This window comes from Gambusia affinis, linkage group LG09 (assembly GCF_019740435.1).
Source record: "Gambusia affinis linkage group LG09, SWU_Gaff_1.0, whole genome shotgun sequence".
Classification (NCBI taxonomy): domain Eukaryota; kingdom Metazoa; phylum Chordata; class Actinopteri; order Cyprinodontiformes; family Poeciliidae; genus Gambusia; species Gambusia affinis.
Window position 1 is genome coordinate 16,820,508 of NC_057876.1, and position 20,767 is coordinate 16,841,274.

The 20,767-nt window shown below is 39.2% G+C and overlaps 1 protein-coding gene across 3 annotated transcripts; it reads left to right on the forward strand.

The window, feature by feature from the left end:
- Positions 1 to 1,404: 1,404 nt before the first annotated feature.
- Positions 1,405 to 20,219, forward strand: zgc:152774 (uncharacterized protein LOC553526 homolog). Of its 3 annotated transcripts, none has more exons than XM_044126921.1 (17): positions 1,405 to 1,697; positions 1,824 to 1,896; positions 3,868 to 4,000; positions 4,237 to 4,457; positions 6,419 to 6,566; positions 7,134 to 7,287; positions 9,486 to 9,614; positions 10,160 to 10,279; positions 10,394 to 10,497; positions 10,615 to 10,737; positions 12,416 to 12,532; positions 12,772 to 12,849; positions 16,502 to 16,541; positions 16,619 to 16,935; positions 17,136 to 17,607; positions 17,939 to 18,054; positions 18,974 to 20,219. In XM_044126921.1, the coding sequence occupies exons 1-17, from the start codon at positions 1,521 to 1,523 to the stop codon at positions 19,128 to 19,130; spliced, it is 2,679 nt and encodes an 892-aa protein (XP_043982856.1). In that variant the 5' UTR covers positions 1,405 to 1,520; the 3' UTR covers positions 19,131 to 20,219. The 3 variants fall into 3 exon arrangements, with proteins under 3 accessions (XP_043982856.1, XP_043982855.1, XP_043982857.1); XM_044126920.1 differs by having other exon boundaries at positions 17,936 to 18,054; positions 18,974 to 19,766; XM_044126922.1 differs by having other exon boundaries at positions 1,565 to 1,697; positions 4,251 to 4,457; positions 17,936 to 18,054; positions 18,974 to 19,766.
- The last annotated feature ends 548 nt before the right edge of the window (positions 20,220 to 20,767 follow it).

Below are 20,767 nucleotides of genomic sequence, written 5' to 3' on the forward strand. Positions count from 1 at the left end.
TGTATTTATTCCTATAGATTAAAGTTGGCAGACATCATTTGCAAACTGCTCTTTAATCTCTCCTGTCCAGGCAGAGGTAATCTGGAGACACAAGCCTAATCTGTTGACCTTGAATTTATGCACAGTATTAGGACAGTATTTTTATTTATGCACAGTATTTGTTTCTTTGTTACATCTCCAACTGCACTGCACTACTGCTGAAATATAACATTACGGAAAGCTGATTCGATTCAATAACTTAATTTAGAAAATGAGATGTATAATGTAGATGCATATATTAATAACACACCGCGTGACATATTTATATATAATTTTTATAACTATTTGTTATAGTTGATGAAACCCATTAGTTCAGCTTTAAATTCTCCAGGTGGTTTAGGTCATGAGGGTTTGCTGGCCAGTCAAGTTCACTGACTCTGTGGAGAACAAACAAAGTATCTGTGCTTTTGGCCATGCAGGCAGGTGACAAGTCCTGTGGAAAAAGAAAACCTCTGTCTCTGAAAAGCTTGTTAGTCAACAGGAAACTCAGTGTTCTTAAATTTCCTACACTGACAGTAGACTTTAGAAAACGACTCTATTCATCCCTGAACGTACACTTTTCACACAGGACCTTAATCAACTTGGACTTTGCCAAGCTGGGACTTTGATTTCCAAATGAAATGTAAAGATCACTATGCAACTCTGAGCAAAAATCCAATCCTTTTTCTCCTTAGCAAAGGTGAGACGGTTCTGCTATTCTCTTTTTTCCTGGAAAGACTTAACATAAGCTATAAAATAGTTGTAGTTTATGGCTTTGAAGTGTTTGTGTTTGGAGAATCTTAAAACATTGACTTCACCCACAACCCACACCTTGAGACTATTACCTCTTGAGTAAGTTTGGGGATTTGCAATTTTTCCAAGGCTGAGATGTAACATTTCCCACATTTTCTCCTTCCACTTAACTTTCTGGTAATATGGCAGGTTACAGCACTCTATCCATCTGTCTGTCTGTCTGTCTGTCTGTCTGTCTGTCTGTCTGTCTGTCTGTCTGTCTGTCTGTCTGTCTGTCTGTCTGTCTGTCTATCTATCTATCTATCTATCTATCTATCTATCTATCTATCTATCTATCTACAGGAGGTAGTAATTATTTTTATAGTATTTTGAACCTTTTGTTGCTCAATCTGTTTGGGTTTTTCTTGATTTCATTTTATTATTTAAAAAAAGTTATTTCTTGGTGCATTTCTAAAATATACTACACAGACCAAAGTTGTTACAATATTCTATTTTTGAAACTAGATTGTTTCATTTTAATCCAAGAGGTAAAGCAAGATTTTTTTTTTGTTATCAGTTTTGTGGATTTGTTAGTGTCCAGCTGCATGCAGTTCAGACTCACTTTGCAACAGATAGGAAAATAAGAGCACTCACCAAACCACAAGCATGCCCTAGCTTGACACGATAACTGCAAACGGGGAGCGAAAAGATCTGCAATGTGATTCATCCGTTACGACACCTAAAAGAAAAGATGCACTCGGACGTGAACGATGTGTCGTGAGTTCGTTCGAAGTCGGTTTAAATGTTTAAATGCGGCACTTCCTCTGTCTGCGACCCACAGGACGCACCCACTCTGCCGTGTGAAGTTACGTACCTGCTCTCAGAAGCAATATTATCACAGAGAAAACATGGCGAGGTTAAGCGAGCAGGGGATTCGCCTCAGTTCCGTAAGTTTTTTCAAACATTACAAACATGTATTTCTGCTCCAAAGAATCACGTTGATTTAAGAACAACAGAAGAAACGTTACTGGCTGATTGTTATGTTGTTTTTTTGTTGTGTTTTGTTTTTCCAGATGAGCCCTTCCTTTCTAAACAGCAACTCCACCAGTCATACCTGGCCGTTCAGCGCGGTGGCAGAGTTAATAGGTAAACTGCAATGACACGATTACATAGAAACTTTATAGGACAGCGCACCTGCACTCTGTATTATTATGCTGTTGCAACATTTCTTGGTTTCATTTTGCTCTCTCTTCCGCCGTCGCACACTGAAAGCTGCGCGTTTCGCAAACTTTGTTCTAAATTGGAGCGATGGACTTCCTCTTATTGACTCCAGACTTCATCAGTCTAACCACGCTTTCTTTTATTTTCGAGTGTGTACATCTGCGAACGTTCAAAATAATGTGAATTCAGCAACCTTTCCCTGCTGGAGGAATGTTTTCTGAACAGTTTGGTGTTATTCTTTCAGGAGTTTTAAGCATAAACGCGGTTGTTGGGGTGCAACGTGACTTTGTAGCGTCTCTCTGGGCTGTCATGCCTCCACTCTGTGTGCTCTCATTGGCTAAGACCCAACCGCCATTATTTGGCTGCAGGGCATTTAACAGGAACTGTGACAGGGCTGCAGCTAAGACGTCCTGTTAGATCAGTAAACTTTGCATCAGTGCTGTGTGTCATTATTAGGTAATGCATCGTCCGGTCGGGAGCTATAGGACGGCTTTACATTGCAAAGTGTCGTTGAGCTAAACCTAACCCCCCTGCAGTCCAGATGTGCTCAAATCATCTGTAAATATTTGGTACAGTATACGTATTGAACTGCCTTCCAACCCGTTTTCCCTTCAAAACTACATCCCCCACGTTTTATCTGCACACATTTAAAGGGACAGTTCAGGATTTTTGAGCTGAGGCTCTGTTGAGAGTTTATGAGGCGTTAGTATCTTACCTGAATTAGACAAATCTCTTGACATGTTGATTTAATATAAATCCAGATTTGTTGTTCCCTGAGGCTAGAACCGATATTTAGACTGAATCATGCCAAAACTAGAGCAGACTTGTACCGTCTTAAAACAACTACAGTCTCAAAAGTGTCAAAGTGTTCGTGCTGCTGTATTGATTCTTAAACTGTTGTCACATTTAATGACATATTGCAACAAACTGTTAAGCCTCATGTGTAAAACTCAAGGCCCCCGGGCCAAATCTGGCCCATTATAACGATTTATGTGAATAAATTTACAAGAAGACAGAAAATGGTTGTTCTTAGTTATGACTGCTCTTTGATTGGTGAATATATCAGTTTGTTGTTAAGTATTATAACAAATTTGGAAAGCAAATAATTATAAAAATTGGTCAAATAACACATCAATTTAATTTTAACAGAATATTACATTTAGAAAATATTATAATAAACATTTTGCTAAAAAACAAAAGTGTGTATTATAACATTGATCTCTTTTGGGGATAGATGTTTAGCCAAAAGAAACTGTCTGACTTTCTATTGATAAATATTATATGTCTAAGTCACATAGCCAGAGTTTTGTGTCTGAGACTTTGAGTGCATTACAGAATGTTACTATAAATAATCACTGATTGCTAAATCAGATTTTAAACAGATTTTAAAACAGATATTCACGTCATATGGCTGCTTTTCTTACCTGATGAGATCTGAAAGACTCATTCGAAAGTCTTGTGCAGGACAACTGAAAGTTCAAAAGGATGAACAAACCAATCTATCTGTAGATTTTCTTTTCATCTGGAGGCTCCGATTGACATGCACCTGCATTAGTAGTTTTTGATTATGCTGTTAGGAAGCTATTCCCTGGATTTTAACATTTTGCAGAATTAATCTGCACATTTTTTACATGTGCAGATTAGATCTAAATGTTGATTGATTGTGCACCCCGTAGGACTCCCATCTGGTTAAGAGTTGCAGGATTTTTCTGGCCACATAAACACTGTTTATAAACACTACAGGACAACCTATCAGTTGCCAAACTGTGCTCCTCTGTCAGCATCTGCAGGAGAAGTTACTCTTTTATCAGTTGTTTCTCTGTAATCTCAGTCCTCCCCTTCCTGTGTGTTTCTTTCTTTTCTAAGTTTTGCAATTTCTCCTTTTCTGTCCTCCAGACAATGCATCAGACCCCGGTGTGTGTGCCAAACAGATCTGGATAGACGTAGTTAAAATCGACGATCAGCTTTGTCTGACTTTCACAGACAATGGCAGCGGGATGACACCTAATAAGCTGCACAAGATGCTGAGGTGAGAATTGAAACAAGACGTGTATGTGGTGAATGAGTGTGATATCGTGTGTTTCCAGACACAGTAAAAGGCTCTTTTTATTTATTTTTTTAACTTTTGTTGAAAGCACAAGAATCCATAGCATATCTAAACATCAATTAAAAAATAATAACAATAACGTACTAATACATTACTGATTGATAATTGAATGATTAAATATTGTGTGTCATCAGTATTGTCGTCCCGTTTCATTCCAGCTTTGGGTTCACAGAAAAAGGCTCAGGTAAAGCCAGCCAGCAGGCCATCGGCTTGTATGGAAACGGCTTCAAGTCCGGCTCCATGCGTCTGGGCCGGGATGCGCTCATCTTCACCAAAAATGGCGGCTGTCAGACTGTGGGTCTGCTCTCTCAGACCTACCTGCAAAACATCAAAGCGCAGGCAGTCATTGTTCCCATAGTCCCCTTCAATCAACAGACCAATATCCTTTTTAAAAACACCTAAGATGCAACACACTCTGTGTTTGTTGGTTATGATTAGTAACAATACGTGTGCTTTATTTGATTTTTTTCTCATCTACTTATAGCGATAGCTCTAGCATAAATACCACCATGGGGCCCATCGTGCATGTAAATGTGTAATAAAGTATGCTGTTGCGTAGTTATGAAGCAAGGGAGAAATTTGATCATTTTGTAACTTATGCCAAGTTTTCACCAACTTGTATGGGCTCGTATATTGAGGTTGTGGTCTGAAGAGATCAACACCTTAAATCATAATTATCAGGCTGCTACTAGTCCTCAGGCAAAACAAACCACAAAATTAGACCTGACAGGCTCTGAAAAGTCCAAAATTGATAGAAATGTTTCACAAGGATGCAGAACTGTTGAAATTGCAAAGATATTGGGGTGCGATCACTGAACCATCAAATATCTTGTTAAAAATATGCAACAGGGTCAGATGACACATTGAAAACAAATGTAAATGAACTGACAAAGATTTGAGAAAAGCCACCACAAACCCATTTTCTTCCAGTTCTGTTGTATCCAAGGTGTTCAGGGCTCAGAGACATGGCCAAGGTTAGGGAGTTTAAAACTCGACCACACATGAACAGGACAAAAATGTTGAAACATCAAAGCTGGGTTAAGAAATATCTGAAAACATACTCTCCAATTTTGTTATGCTCTGATTGATGAACCATGTGTTGATCTCTCTAAATCCAAACAAAATGTTTTAGAAGACATCTTCTTCAAACACTGATACAGAAAAAAGTCTGTTTCTATTAAGAAGACGTTGCCTTTTATTACGCAGGACAACGTCCAGTGCATGCAGGAGTTGCCAGTGAGAGCCTTATTGTTACAAAATAGACATGGTCCCCTTCCTCATTTGGCAATAGCTCTCTTGTGGCCCCCTGTGTAAGGGAGATTATTTTGAAGGAAAACAGTAAATCTTTCATAGTAAGGTCTGGGAGGCTGCGATTGTTACTTCATCAAAAGTTGATAAAAAAGCCAGAACCTGACTTTTTCTTCCTTAGATATTTAGGTTTGACATTTATAAATACAGGAATTGACAACCAGAACTTCAGTTGTTCGATAATAAAGTGAATCCTAAACTATGCAAACTGTTGAGAAAACAGACTTTCTCAAAGTTTAATCAAGATGATTTCATTCATTAAGGGCAAGACAACCTGCAAGTAAAAGAAAAACTAACTTCTCCCACTCCCGGGTCCTGTGTTTTATCACAAATTATCTTGGCTCAGTCAGATTTTAGATCAGGACATGATGTTCTTTTTGACCTACTTCATGTTGTCAGACAAGTTCTGCCAAATGGATTTTGCAATCTGGTGTAGACATGACTGGTGTAATTGCACTCAGGTTTGAATGAAAGTATTCACCCCACCTGCCCCAGCAGCAGCCAGATTAAGTGTGATCCTATTGTGTTTTTCCTCCCATGCAGGAGGTTCTAGGGAAACCCGGCGGTACCACATAGATAAGGGTAGAGCGCTCCTCTGGGTTCGAGGTTCAGGCTTTGTCAGCATCCTGACTGAAAGGTTACAGTGGTTCTGATCCCAGCCAGATGTTGGATCCCAGACTTCTGGTGTGTTTGGTAACCCTCAGTGATAATGCTGGTGTTAAAAAGCTTGTGACTCTTTCTGTAGTCAGAGCGGACCGTGTGTACGTGTGACATGCCAGCTTCCTGTTCTCATTCTTGCTAGAATTAATAAGGTGTGAATATTAGCTACTGCTTGGTAAGTAAGAGTGACAATTATTTAGAGGAAACATTTTTTATTATTATTTTATGGTTAATACAAGACAGCAGAAATCCCAATCAGGGCGCCCCATAGTTAGGTCTGCCCTGGGCGGGAAGCCGTGTTGCCTTTATCAAAAGCCACCACTTGTTCAGATGTAAACTTGAACACATGATCGAACCTTAACTCAGCACTATGGTCTCTGGTTGTGACTGAAGACTCAGAGGCCAGCCTGGCAGCCATTTTGCAACACTCCATCATCAAGTCCCAGGAGGAGATACTCACCCACTTCGACTCCATTCCTTCAAAAAAAGGCACCAAGATACTGATATGGAATATCCGCAGGTCAGAAACAGACACATTTCTGTGTTGTTTTTAGGGAAATATGTGCATTATCGTAGATTGTCACAATTGTTTCTTTGATTCGGGTTCACTTGAGTGTTAGATGTTTGTTTCAAATGAAGCTTAAATGCATTTTATTGTGAATAACTAATTTACTCAGATACATACAGAAGCAGATGTGTATAGGCTTGTTTAATTTAAAGGATGATGATAAACTTTATCACAAGCCTCCATTTACTGGGACACAAGCAGTACAAGTCTTTTTTTTTCACTTCCTGTGAAATATCTTGAAAAAAAAAAAAAGATGGTAATCAAATTATTTGTTTAAGTTTCTCATGGTTTTTCGCTTCCTCTTGATCATATTCGCTGTCCTCAGACATGTAGACACCCCAGATTAGAAAAAATGGCCATGTGATATTTAGACAGAGTTTTAAGTAAAAGTTGATTCTGTAATTCAAACTTGATTTTACAGTCGTTTAACTTCAAATATCAGATCCTTCTTTGCTCATTTAAAGCAGCTTCAGAGCTGGAAACATTTTCTAACACTTACTTTGTTTTGTGTCCCTGAAGAGCCAAAGATGGTAAAACTGAGATTGAGTTTGACACCGATTCAACCGACTTTCGTTTGCCTGAGATCGACTTCGAGGACCTGAAGCAGGGCCTGAGGAACAACGGGTCCCTGAGACCTGAGCAAAACATCCCAGAAATGTATTACAGCCTAAGGGTGAGCCAGCCGTTTGCTTATTTTAAGAATTAGTAGTTTAGCCTTTGTTGGAGCATTGTGTTTATTTTACCGTGGTGTGAGCACATCAAGAGTCATTTCAGAACAAACTGACCATGTTACAGCTGTGAAACCCATTACGGCTGTTCAATCTTTGGCACAAAAAACAGCATTTCACTGAGCAGATAAAATCTTAAGTACAATACTGCTCATAGCTCAACAACCTTGCATTTTTGGCTAAGAATAGGAGTTACTCACTGCCCCCCAAACAACAAAGTAAATAAGCAGCATGTTTAACCTAAAGCTGTACTTAAACTGGGTTTCTTATTAGTGTTCTTTAGATTTTTGAAAAGTTGGAATAGTCTACTTAAAGCAGAATCTCAGAGCGCCAAGCCAGTTTTAGCTTCTATGAAGAGAAAAACACACAGAAACATAAATGTAACAGTTGAAATAACAGCAGATAATGCAAATTTGAGAGTAGAAGAAGAAGAAAGTAGCAGTGTGAGTTTGTCCTCCAGGAGCCTAAACTTATAGCAGCATAACTCGAGACAGATCAAGATAATCACTGGCCCAATCAGTTATCTGATGTGTGATGAAACCTGATTATTAAGGGCTTTGCATGTAAGATGGTGGATTTTAAATTGTGTTTGGATTTAGCAGGGAGCCAATGAAGGGAAGCTAAAGCAGGAGAAATGTGATCTGTTTTTAATTTTCATCAGGACTCTTGTTTTTGGATGAGCTGGCTGCTTTTAACGGCGTTCTGTGGACTTCCTCTTAGTAAGTGTAAGGATTACGTACATCCTGACTGAAAAGACCCCTCGGCTTCTGCCACAGTAATTTCCTGTTTCAGTTTAGCTCAGTTTCAACATAACATCAAATACGACTCAAAGTTAAAAACCTGGAAGAATAAAAGGACAGAAACAGGAGTGAAGGGAAAGGAGGGGGCTGCTGCTTTGCTCATGTATCAAATCATACATGGAGATCGTCAAGTTTTTGCTGGAGATATTTCTGAAGCAATCTGCTGCACTTCCTCATCTTGCTTCCGAATGTTCTGGCCTTCACAAAAATAGCGCCCGGTTGCTAGGTAACACTCAACCCGTCCCTGTCCAGCTGTGTTTAACTACTCGAATGTTCTCACACTTAAATAGGCAGGTTTTATTCTCCTGCAGCAGCTAGGGGTGAGGGTTGCTCTTCTCTAAGACCCCTTGGTTTCTGCTCAGCTAGCAAGCGCTTTAGCCTGCTTTGTTTATTTTCAGCACTCTCTCTTGTTCTTATTATGGACAGAAAGTGAGCTTAATGAAGCAGCTCTGGCCAACTTGGTTATCTTGACAACTCACTTTGCATCAAATTGTGTTAATTACAAAACAGTGTCAATTGTTTCAAAGAAAAACAAATACACATTAAGTGATTCGGGGTGTGAAACTAATTCATATCAGACAAAAATATCACAGCAAAAACACAACTTCAGATGCTCAGAGATTTTTTAAGTCACTAATTTCTTTTCTTTTTTTTTTTTGATTCCACTAATTGGTTCAGCAGCAAACTTGTCCTGGATTGGCACTAGGACCAGACCAGAGCTAAAGCTTGGCATGTTAGAAATCCAAAGAACTGGTGACCAGCTGTTTGGACTGGTTTGGTGGAACAGGCTTCATAGGCCAGGCTGGTTTTAATGGCAGGGGGTTCCTATGAAAATGAACCCTAACATTTGACAAGAGTTTGACAAAAAATCAAAAACAGAAGAAATTTGTAAGAGGGCAATGCCTCTTCACAGCCCTGGGTGGCTCACAAAGCTGAGTTGAGGACTGAGTTTTGAGCAGGCTCAGACTGAAACAGGTGCAGTGGTTGTGGTTCAGGTGAAGGTGAGCCCAATGCACATGAGGGAGTAAAGGGTAAGTGTAGCATTTTGAGCTCCAGTCAAAACCAAGAACCTCTCCACCACCAAAGACATCTGCGGTTTTCTAGTAAGCCTGCCCCAGTTCCGTTTTGAAGCAGCCTGGAGGGTTTAACTAATACAGCTCTGCTTTACCTGTTTTAAATTGCAAGAATCGTGTTGGATTTAGATTTCTGAAACAACTTTAAAGTTTGTTAAAAAAATTTTTTTTTTTTTTTTGCTCTCAATCAAAACAACTTATCACCCTGAAAAAAATCAATTTGAAATATGTCAGTATTTGTATTTTCTCTTGTTTGCTTGTTTTTCTCAGGCCTACCTCAGTATCTTGTACCTGAAGCCACGGACGCAGGTCATTCTAAGAGGGAAGAAAGTCCTGGCCAAGTTGGTGTCCAAGAGTCTGACTCACATCGAACATGACGTCTACAAACCTCAGTTTAGCGTATCCTCGTGTTATCTGCATATGTATTCTCAAACTAACCAGAAGTCGGAAGCGCTTGGCCTCAAGTATTTAATCACATCATTTATATTTATTAACAGGGAACCATGGATTACAAAATGAACTGATACAGCTGAAAAGGGAAAATTTTCATTTAAAAAAAGGCTTAGATTAATAACATTATTATTATTATTATTATTAATGATGGAAGTCACAATTGTTTCCTTAATAATGGTATAGTTTTCTTCAGTGAATAAAAATATTTAATTCTGTTTAGAGTGTTTTATAATCAACACTCTGCCTTCCTTTAATGATTTTAAGGCACTTTGCTGGGGTAATGTTCTCTATTCAATACAAAGAGGCTGAAAAGGGTTAGAAAATGAATAATCCAGACTGATCAATTTTAACGAAGCACTGAGTTCTGCATTGCCCTACATCTACTTAGTGAGCAAAGATATGTGAGTTTAATCATGTTTTTGTTTTTTTATTTTAAAAATCTGAAGCGTGCCCATGCGTAGTGCTGTTTCTCCCTAACTGGTGTTCATCAGAAAGAGAAAGTGAAGGTGACTTTTGGCGTAAACCCTAAGAAGAAGGAGCACTATGGCATCATGATGTACCACAGGAACCGACTCATTAAGGCCTACGAGAAAGTGGGCTGCCAGCTAAAGGTGACAAAAATTATAATACTTTATATACTTGGCATGTTATGAATAGATGAATGGATGTTATGTTGTGCTAAGTGTTATTCTACCTCATTGTTGTTTGTTTGTTTTTTTATGCAGGCCTCGGGTCAAAGGGTAGGCATCGGGGTGATCGGCATCATTGAGTGTAATTTTCTCAAACCTGCTCACAACAAGCAGGACTTTGAGTACACTAAAGAATACAGGTACATTAAAACAAAGCTTAGTTTGCCTTATCTGCTTTTACTCTGTGTTTTTGTTTTTAGCAAATTGGGGGGAAAAAAATGTTAAATAGGTGACTTTGTTTTCTTTCTGCTGTCAAGACTCACCCTTGGTGCTCTGGGTCTTAAACTTAACGACTACTGGAGGGAAGTCACAGAGAAGAGGGCCAGGGAGCGAGAGTTTCAGGCTCTAGACAAAGAAGGCAGCGAAGAGGAGGCGGACGTGTGAGTCTTTGGTTTACCTCTTCTGTGTAGCAGGTGGAAATATGTCTGACCTCATTTTTATTACGTCACTGCTGACAACACCTGTGAGCTCTGGACTCATCAACATTCAAGACTCTATTCTCACTCCATTGTTATTTTGATCTTATTACCCTCTAAAGCAGACATTATTCAGACTTTTGATTAAATTTCTTCCCATTTTTCATTTGGTTTCATTTGTCTTTTAAGCCACAGCATTTTAAAAAGTTACAGAATTGGCTTGACTGGAGTGACTGATTGTTATCTTTTGGCTTTTTGTCAAAATAAGACAGGAAACTAGTGCATGCTTGTCAGCCAGGAAGCTGCATTTCACCCAAAATGGTGCTGCTAGAGTCCTTACTAACAGGAAACTGGATCATGTTACATCCGTTCTTAAATCAATGGACTAACTCCCATTTTGAAAAAGGGTAAATGCTGCTATTGGTCTAAAAGCGACTGAAAGGTGTTGGGCCAAGATCACCAAGTTGCTTGTCAAGTGTGAACCATTTTGAGCCTTCTGGTCTTTAAAGAGCTGCTTACTCATGGTTTCCAGGACAATGAGGCATTTAGCTTTAATGCTCTCTGTTCTGGAGCAAACTCTCTGAAAACCTGAGAAGGGCAGAAATTGTTGGTTCCTTTAAATCAGAGCTTAGGACGTTCTGGTGCTTCAATCAAAGAATCTGAGAATTAACTGTTTGCCTGATCAGTGACATATCTTGTAAGTGTGAGAACAAACTAATGTGTTCTAATATTTGTATAACGTAAGTCAACGCTTTTAAATGTTTAACGTACGGAGATTTTTTCTAAGCAAAGTTGTTATTTTAATGTATTTCATGCGATCTACTCCAAAGCTCTATGATTTGGCTTGTGCAGGAGTGACGCTATGCAAATAAACTTCCTTTGCCTTATTTACTAAACTAGACAAAGCCTCTCATTCACAACTCCTACAGATTTCTGTTTCCATGTTAATGAGTTGAAACAAGAGAGAATGTGTTTTATATTCATCACACTGCCTTCCTTCTGAGTTCAGAATTTTCTTTAAAATATTAATCATTACATATGAAGCACCAAACGGTCAGACACTCATTTATTTATGTAATCTCATCTACATAAATTCAGTTCTTTATTTTTTCTAGTTACAATAACAAAATTTGCTTATTTATTAAGTTATTCTCTTTAAACTTTTATGCATCTCTTTATCTCTTTATCTGTCTAGAATTTCTGATAAGATTGTGTGCAAGTTCTTTTTCTTCAAGTTCAGTGTATTGATTATGTTTATTACCTGTGACATTTTTGCTAACATGTCAACTCTATAAGCAAATGAAAAATTTATATTCTTGTTTTTCGACCTATATCCCAAATTTCCCAAATGGAGATTGTGAGATATGGTTAATGAAAAACTTTAAATGATCTTAAATAAGAGGGGACTCTTGAAAGTGTCTCCGTCTGTCCATCCATTGGCTGAATCCATCCTGGTCAGTTTTGTCCCAAAACCTCCAGGTTTCTGCTTGAAAACGAAGGATGAAAGGACCAGTTTAATATTGGGAAACACACTGGAAATTCAACAAAAAAAAGACTTTGTGGCTGTTCCACCATAATACTGAGCTATAATATTTATAATCATAATTCTTCAGCTAACCACCAGCTTTGCTTGTCTTCGCAGGGGTCCTGTGTGGCTGCAGTGTGAGGAATGTCTGAAATGGCGAAGTGTCCCACCATACCATTACAAGGTGATGCCAGAAAACTGGACCTGCAGCCAGAATCCCAATCCACGTTACAGGTGGAGCATTTTTACATTGCTTCCAGTGGGAATAGTCACTTTTATTAGACTTTTTGTTGTTTTCTTTTAATCCACTTAATTTAAAAAGTGAATGCAACTTCTGCTGCTTTGCATGTGATGTTTTGACAGCCAGTGGTTTTTTTTGTTTGTTTGTTTTGTTTGTTTTTTATTTTGGTGACTTTCAGCCAAGCTGTATTTTAGCAGTGACTGATGTTGTGTTGGGCCTCATGGTTTTGCAGAAGCTGCTCATCGCCAGAGGAAGCTGAGGAGAGCGGGGAACAGTTAACACCCAGCTACCAGAAAAGCCACAAGAAACTGTAAATTCCTTTTTCATAAGACCTCTCACACAGACCTTTTCACACGACTTGCCTTCCTGTGCTCCTGCATGCATGCGTGTACTATCTTGCGGTTTCCATTTTTCGGTTTCTTGCTCTTAAAAGTGAAGGCTAGGCTCTCCATGTGACAGGACATGCATCTGATAGACAGAAAAGCTTTTTTTTTTTTTTTCGCTGTGAGATTTGACTGAAGTGTGACTCAGTGAGTTCATCATACACAACATGTAAGTGGTGGAGTGAATATCGCTTATCTCTGCGCTAATAGGCAAATATTTTCATGTTTTTTGCTGCCAAAGGTTGTCAGAGAGCTACAATGTTACATTCTGAAGAAAATAATCTAGTGTTGATGCATAACACAGTGTTCAAACAACAAAAAAATGATCCTTACATCCACTGATCTCACCTGTGTTTGCTGCATAAATAGTGTTTGTAGCTCTAGTTCTCCATCCGTTCACAAACACTGGACATATTACTGTTTAAAAAGCATGTTTAGTCCAGACAAAAGATCATATTCCATTTATAGCAACAGAAGGGCATAACCTTAAACATGACATCATAGAGGACATAAGGTCATCCTCCATATATGGTAGTAACTTCCTGTTTTAGTGGGAATGGTGCAAAAAGTATATTTTATTTCCACAATAGTGGGTTTTAAAATGATTAATCTGCTTTAAATGAAATGCAGACTGTCATGAAACTGCGGTGTGAGGTGATGAGGCAGACATAGTGGAACCAGTTGTTGAAAGAAATGATGACGGTTTAATGGTGAAGAATGCACAAATAATCTCAAAGTCCAGGCAGCACAGCTTGAGCAGGAAGAGGCTCAGCACTGGTAGTACTGGTAACAAAAACCAAGACGCGACAGGAACGAGACAGAATCAACAAGGACCCGACAAAGACACAGAAACAAAGGTGGCATTAAATACACAGAGGGAAATCAGGGAAAGAGACACACCTGGGAACAATCAAGGGGTAGACAGGAAAACACAGAGACTCAAGAGACACAGGAACCTAAAATAAACACACCGAAAAACTCAAATCCTCACACAGACTGTGATTTATTCAGACTTTCCGTATGTTTGTGGCTTTCCTTCCAAAAGTGTCTCAATTTTAACATACGTGCATAAGAAGCATACGTTCCATAGTGTGGATGGGAAATGCGCTTTGCCGCTGTAACCCACTCTAGTGGTTTTGTGGCCTCATGTTTTTAAGCCTCAACATTTAGGTAAGGGATGTGAGATGAGCAGAACTGACCATATTTGGAGGTGCGTGGGGCTCAGGAGGTCACGGAGTGGTGTGAGAAACCCGATAAGATAACAACATTGCAGGACAGGCTCAGCATGCTCAGACTGTGTTTCAGCCTGTTTCCTGAGGTCAAATTCCAGAGTTGGATCCTTTGTTTCCTTCTTGAAAATTAGTTTCGTCCATGGAGTCAAAACTCCACACCAAAATGTTTACACATGCCTCACAATTCCGCCAAAATTTATTCCATTTGGCTGAATTGACCAAAGATAATTTAGCATTTCTCAGAAAGTCCCTCATGGCGGTGTTGAGCATGGCATAGCTTTACCTTCATAACATGTTTATCATACTTTAGTTTAGATCTCTTTTTGGTCATTTCTCTTAATAACAAGAGTGAAAAGAATGTTCTCAAACTTGCATGTTTCATAAAATACAGGATGAAAGCTCAAACATTTTAATCAGAATAATTTTGCTGTAATATGTGTGTATTGATAGTCTGGCTCTCTCTGGTTCTCCTGCAACCTTATTGAGGTATTTCTAGATGCGTTTCAGAAAATTCTGTTTTCTTTCAAATTACCCTTTTATATCTGTTTCCTCTGACTTTGGTTTTATACACTTTACTAACACAAGAAAATAACCAACTACTATTTAGTCTTTTGCCTGTCTAACAACTTCACACAGATAAGTATTGCTATGGGGCTTAGAGATGGTGCGTTCACTCACCGAAAACAGATTGGATTTTTGAGTTTGTGTGCTGAAAATTACCCAACTTTGGTCATGCTTTAATAAATCTGCCTCTTTTGCTTTGCTTGAGATTAGGTCATATTTGCCACAGCATAAGAAGTACAGAAAAGCAAAGCTAGATTGTTGTCTACTGAACGGTTACGTTCTTGCACCCTGAAACACCACGTAGGAATAGGATAACTTAGTGGGGCTAACAGAAAACAATTTAAAAATGATCATGCCTTATCCTGCCTTTGCTGGCTTTGATCCAGTTAGATATTTTACTTCGGAACAGAACAGATTGCCATGGTTTGACTTGCAAGCCATTTGAGATTTGTGTTATATTGCAGTATTTTTTATTTTTATCTAATCAGAAATAGCAAATCTGTAGGCCTTTAGGACAAATCTATATCTCCTTTAGGTGAGAGGCGATGGAAACTGAATCTTTCGTCTTTGAGAGTTAAATTAAATCTAAGGAGAGAAATGTCTTACAAGCAACTTTCCTCTGGTTGCTCGCAGGCAGACACAAAATTTGCACCCTGTTTTTGAAACCATGCATCCTCTTCCAAGTTCCACTCCTCAAGATGACCTTCACCTACCAACAGTTGGAGCAAGGCTCCGAGTTACACCCCTTCGTTTGATATCTTAGATACCGGCAAAGGTATAGTTTTACATACTGATTAACCATCACAGGCGGAAAAAGAAATATAAAGTCAAAAGTTGATCCTTCCACTACATGGTGAAAGTTGCATAATGAGAACAGGAGTGGATGCCTTGCAGCCATGTAAGTCGGAGGTACCAGACAGGCTGTCTCTTGCTAGCTCGGTGTACCTGCACGTCCTGATCTGCACGCTCTGCAGATGGAGCCTCCTGTCACAGGACAGTGAGAAAATATGGCAGCAGTCTTTTAGACTCAGAGAAACATCTCCATATTTTAGCACATTCACATAACTTCTGCTGTGTTTCACTTTTAGATACAGATAAAATCGCAGCTCTTTTGTCCGTAATTGGAGGGAATATCAGTGGTTTTCACATGATTCTTACAATCTTAGGATTTTTTATTAGAGCTGAGAAACTGCCTAGCAGTGGCTCAGCATAAGTAGAGTAAAGTTGACCTGGTATGAATTTCCCATTGGATGAAAGATAGTGTAAAAAACAAGATTAAATTCTTTTATATGCAACAGAAGACCTAAAACCACCTACTATTTCCAAAATAATATTTTGACTATTAAGGTTAATAAATAAAGGCTATACTTATTATCTTGCTTTAACAACAAAGACCTGAACACCGACTGTTATCCTAAATTACTTTCTTTGAACAAAACTGTCCATTTGGGTTTCTAATGGGATAAATATTAGACTTTAATTTAATTTTCAGGTTAATTTGCTGCTCCTCAAAACGTTTTGCATGCTGAAACAAATCTTAGAAGACCAAAACAGAGGTTAAGTGGTCTTGACTACAACAGTACTAAGGACAAGGAAAGGATTTGAATTCCTAACCTACAGCAATTATGTGTCATAAGCAAACTAAATGGTGCACAGTTGTTAAGAAAAAGCTTGTTTCAGACTCTTGGGAAAATTGGCTTGTGAACATCTCTGTTTGCATGTAACCATGATGCATAAACTCACCGTGCTTCCAGTGTCTCACTGTGCTTTTGTTTCCTCCCAGAGAGCACTCCAAAAGCAGAAAACGAGAAAAATCACAAGAGGTGCGTGATATTTTTAGCAACAGTTTTTCCCAAACTGCATTTGTAAGGTTTTATGAGCATACCTGGTTGTGTTGCAGGCGTGGCACTCGGAGGAACAAGTGGCGAAGGATGAAAGTATTTCATCAAAGCAGCCTTGTTCCCCGTCCATACACAGACCTGAGCACAGTACGCATGAACAGAGACTGGAACAGGACGAGGCGGATTTGCATAAAGACACTCACACAAGCGATGCAAAGATTCAGTCGGAAACACACACAGAAGAGAAGGCTTCTGGAAGAGATACAGTCATTAAAGAGAAGAATGAAGAGGAAAATGATCAGAGGCTTGAAGAAAAGGAGGACGAGAAAAAGAAGGAGACGGTGGAGAATGAAGAGGAGCACACAGACACTTTCAGGTGGGAAAAACTGAATCACCACAAGGGGGTGCTGTTTTCATGAAAAAACATGTTAAGTCAGGTAATTAAATGTAGATTGATTTATGATTTGATTTATAGATTTATGAACAGTGCTCAGGTTGAGTTTGAAGAAAAGATCAAATGTGTGTATAAATTTACAAACACAGCAACAGTAACCAAGTATTCTTTATGTTCTTTAGTCGCAAAAGAAAGTCTGGACCTATTTTCACCTACATGTCGAAAAAGCGCTGGAGACCAGAGCAGTCAGGAAACCCCACGGAGGATTTTCCTACTGGGAAACAAACGAACACATTCAAAAAGGACAGCAACAGCCAAGTGGAGAAGTCAAACGCTTTGCAGCAAACCCCGTCCAACACCTGGACCTACTTGCCGCTGGCCACCCAGACTGTGATGGTGTCTCCGCTGAGGACAGAACGGCCGCAGAGCAAGGTGCTGCCTCCAGAGCTGGGCGAGCGGGAAGCTAAAGTGCAGAAGCTGGCCGCGTTGGAGAGGGAAGCTGAGCGACTACGGAGCCTTCTCGGGCTGGAGGTCTCCAAGACAACGCAAGGCACCATGACGACAGCTGATGGCGTTGTTGAGAAAGAAGGGATAGGGAGACCTACAGCATCCACAACCAGCAAGGACGTCAGCTGCCAAACAGTCATGGTTGAGGTCCGCACAGATTATTAGAAATATGTTTACAATTTTATCTATGTAGTCAGTTTGGTGTGTTCAGTTATTCTTTGAACATGTCATTCCTTTGATTTACTCTTTTGTTGTTTCAGAATGGCTGAGCAAACCCACTTAACCAATCCGGTATCATTAGCAGATCTAAAGGAAATACATTTTCCTTGTGCTTATGTTGTAATTTGACTCCAGAAAATCTGTTTTTCAAATTTAGACAAGAAGAAAAGTAGTGTCAATTAAAAAGCTAATTGGGAAAGTATTAAACTGGAACGTGGAAGCCTCATGCAGCAACCTGTAAATGCTCTGTGTCCAGCAGTGCTCCACCTCAGTGCCGGACGTGGCTGCAGCGCTGGAGAGCAGACCGAGGAAGGAAAGAAGTGAAGGTCAGAGCAGAGTGAGAGCAAGTGATGGTGACACCTGTGACGACAGCAGGTAAGGATTCAAGATATTCTGACAGCGCAGTAACACACACACACAAAATAGACATGGACCATTCTACCTCCTCATCTTTGTGTTTTCTGGGATTTTATATGGCATACCAAAAAAGGTAGCTTTTAGAGCTTTTTGTTTTGTGTTGTTTTTATTCAAATCTGAAAGCTTTGGCGTGTATAATTCAGTCTAAGTAATAAATACATTTACAGGTTCTATGTGGTGAGACATTCCTTTAGTTGAGACAAAGAAACTAGTCAAAGTTGATCAGGTGATGGATGGAGGTAAAAACATGCCGTATCTGGAAGAAAAAACTTGTAAGAAGCTTCAAAAAACTGGCGAAAAGGTTCACCATCCGTCAGAACAATGAGACTGAACACACAAGAAATGAAGTGATTTACAGTAAGGAATAATCATGATCTGGAACGGTCCAGTCAAAATCCAGACCTAAATCCAATTGAGAATCTGAGAAAGGACTTGAAAACTGATTGTCTCAGATACTCCAAACCGTCTGACCTTAAAAAGGATGGACAGCAGCTGGCAGCCATAACCCAGAAAACCTGCAGCTTTGTGTTTTTTCATTAATGGCTTCTAACAAACCAGAGACCTTAATCAGACTTCTAAGAGCATTTAGCAATAGTGGATTTTATTTAGAGATTTCCAAATAAGGGAGGCAGAATTTTTTAAATGTTTATTGTTTTCTTAGAAGAGACCTTTTTATAGCTTCACAACTTTGTGCTACTTTGTGTCGATCTATGACAATCCAAATCAAACAGTTTGAAGTTTGAGCTTGTAACAAAATATTTTGGAAACCCCTGTTAAAAAAGTCTCTCAATTTTAAATTTAAGTTGATGCTTAAAACTGATTTTTTAAAGTGTTGGCAATTCAACCTTTAATGACTATTTGTCTTTTCTCCCATCAGATCGTCTCAGCAGAATCTGCGTGACATCCGTAATAACGTTGTGGTGCTCCTCACAGCCCTGCTGCCCCAGCTGGACCTGGCCGGTATCAGCTTAGAGACAGCAGACGTGGACAACATCCTGCAGCAGATCATAGAGGTCAACTCACTGAAACTATGAGCGCCTCGAAGTCCTGCACAAGATGGTTCTCCTGTGTGTCCTGCAAAGGAATGCTCTAAACACCCAGGTTTTTCCTTCATACCATTTATTTTCTTACCTCATGGCGTCAGCTCGTTTGAAGATTCCCGAATCCACCGGATTATTGAAAAGAAGCATCTCATGGTGGAGTAGACAGTGTCTCATATGTGAAAAACCAAAGAGTTCAGAATCTAAACTACATGATGTATTTAGGAATTTGTTCCAATAGACTTTGCGCTCTTCTCCAACTCCTTAACCATTCAACACAGGAGGGAAAGAAGGTCGTGTTGCAGCATAAGCTTATTAAGATGATGCTATTCCTCGTCGAAACTAAAAGTGATCATACAGAGTTATACATTGTTGCATATAAATACCGTCACTGTACAATACGGATTACTGGAGCTGCAACAAGGTTTCTTTGTAGCCGTTCATAGGGAATCTTTCTGATGGAAATATTTCTGTTGAAAGCAGGGACAAATTACATAAAACGCTCTCTTGCAAAAATCACTGTAGTGCAGGGTTGGGCACTCCTGGTCCTCGTGGGCCGGTGTCCTGCAACTTTTAGATGTGTCTCTACTTCAACACTCCCGAGTCAAATAATGAGGTCATCAGCAGGACTCTGGAGAACCTGACTGCACTTAGGAGGTGATTCAGCTGTTGGATTCAGGTGTGTTGGACCAGGGAGACGTCTAAGAGTTGCAGGACACCGGTCCTCCAGGACCAGGAGTGCCCACCCCTGCTGTAGTGTAATGTCTGTTTTTCTTCACATAGATTAAAGTCTACTCTACTTATTGAACTTTTGTGTACAATTGTATTACTTATTTAACTGCAACCTGTGGAAATGTTACTTTAAATATTGTGGACTCCCTGTTCATAGCCCATCTACTGTAAAAAGGTTTTTCTTTTTTACCTAAAACTGCATGCCATATTTTAATGTTTGTGTTTGGCCTATTTGTTTTACATATACTTTTAAAACCTGAAACATCTATTTGTCATGGAGCTCTGTAAATGAGTTTGTTTTTATGTGTCAAAACTGAAAGCTGTGTGTTTGAAGTAAATATTGAAACCATTTATTGTGTTCCGTCTCTATTTTTATTTTATGTTACGGTATTTTATTTTATGCAAGCACTGTGTTATTTTACAGCGCAGTGCCTGTATTCCGGATTGAAAAACGGCTTTGGGAGTGCTGTAGTGGTGTAGTTTTGCCACAGGGTGGCAGCAAAGCTTTGAGGTAAAATATTTTTCTCTCACGTCCTAATGAGGAGGCACTGATGAGAGCAGGTTCCACAAAAAATCCTTTATTTTATTGGCTGTTATGCAAAATTCACAAATGCAGGAAAATTAGAAAACTAGGCCAAAAGAACGATATTTGGAACAAAACGATATATTTTTGGTTTATAGTTGTATTGATCCGGCCAGTTTGATTAAAAATGAGTCACTTTAGACTTCAACTCAATAGTTTGATGTAGTTTGAAAGCCAAGCAGAGATTCAAAACTGACATAAAGCTTTATTAAACTATTGTTAGATAAAAATGACTTTTCTGCATATTAAAACACAAATTAAAACATTTCTTCTTTGTGGATTTTGATTGCTACCCATTGCATGGCATTCATACTCT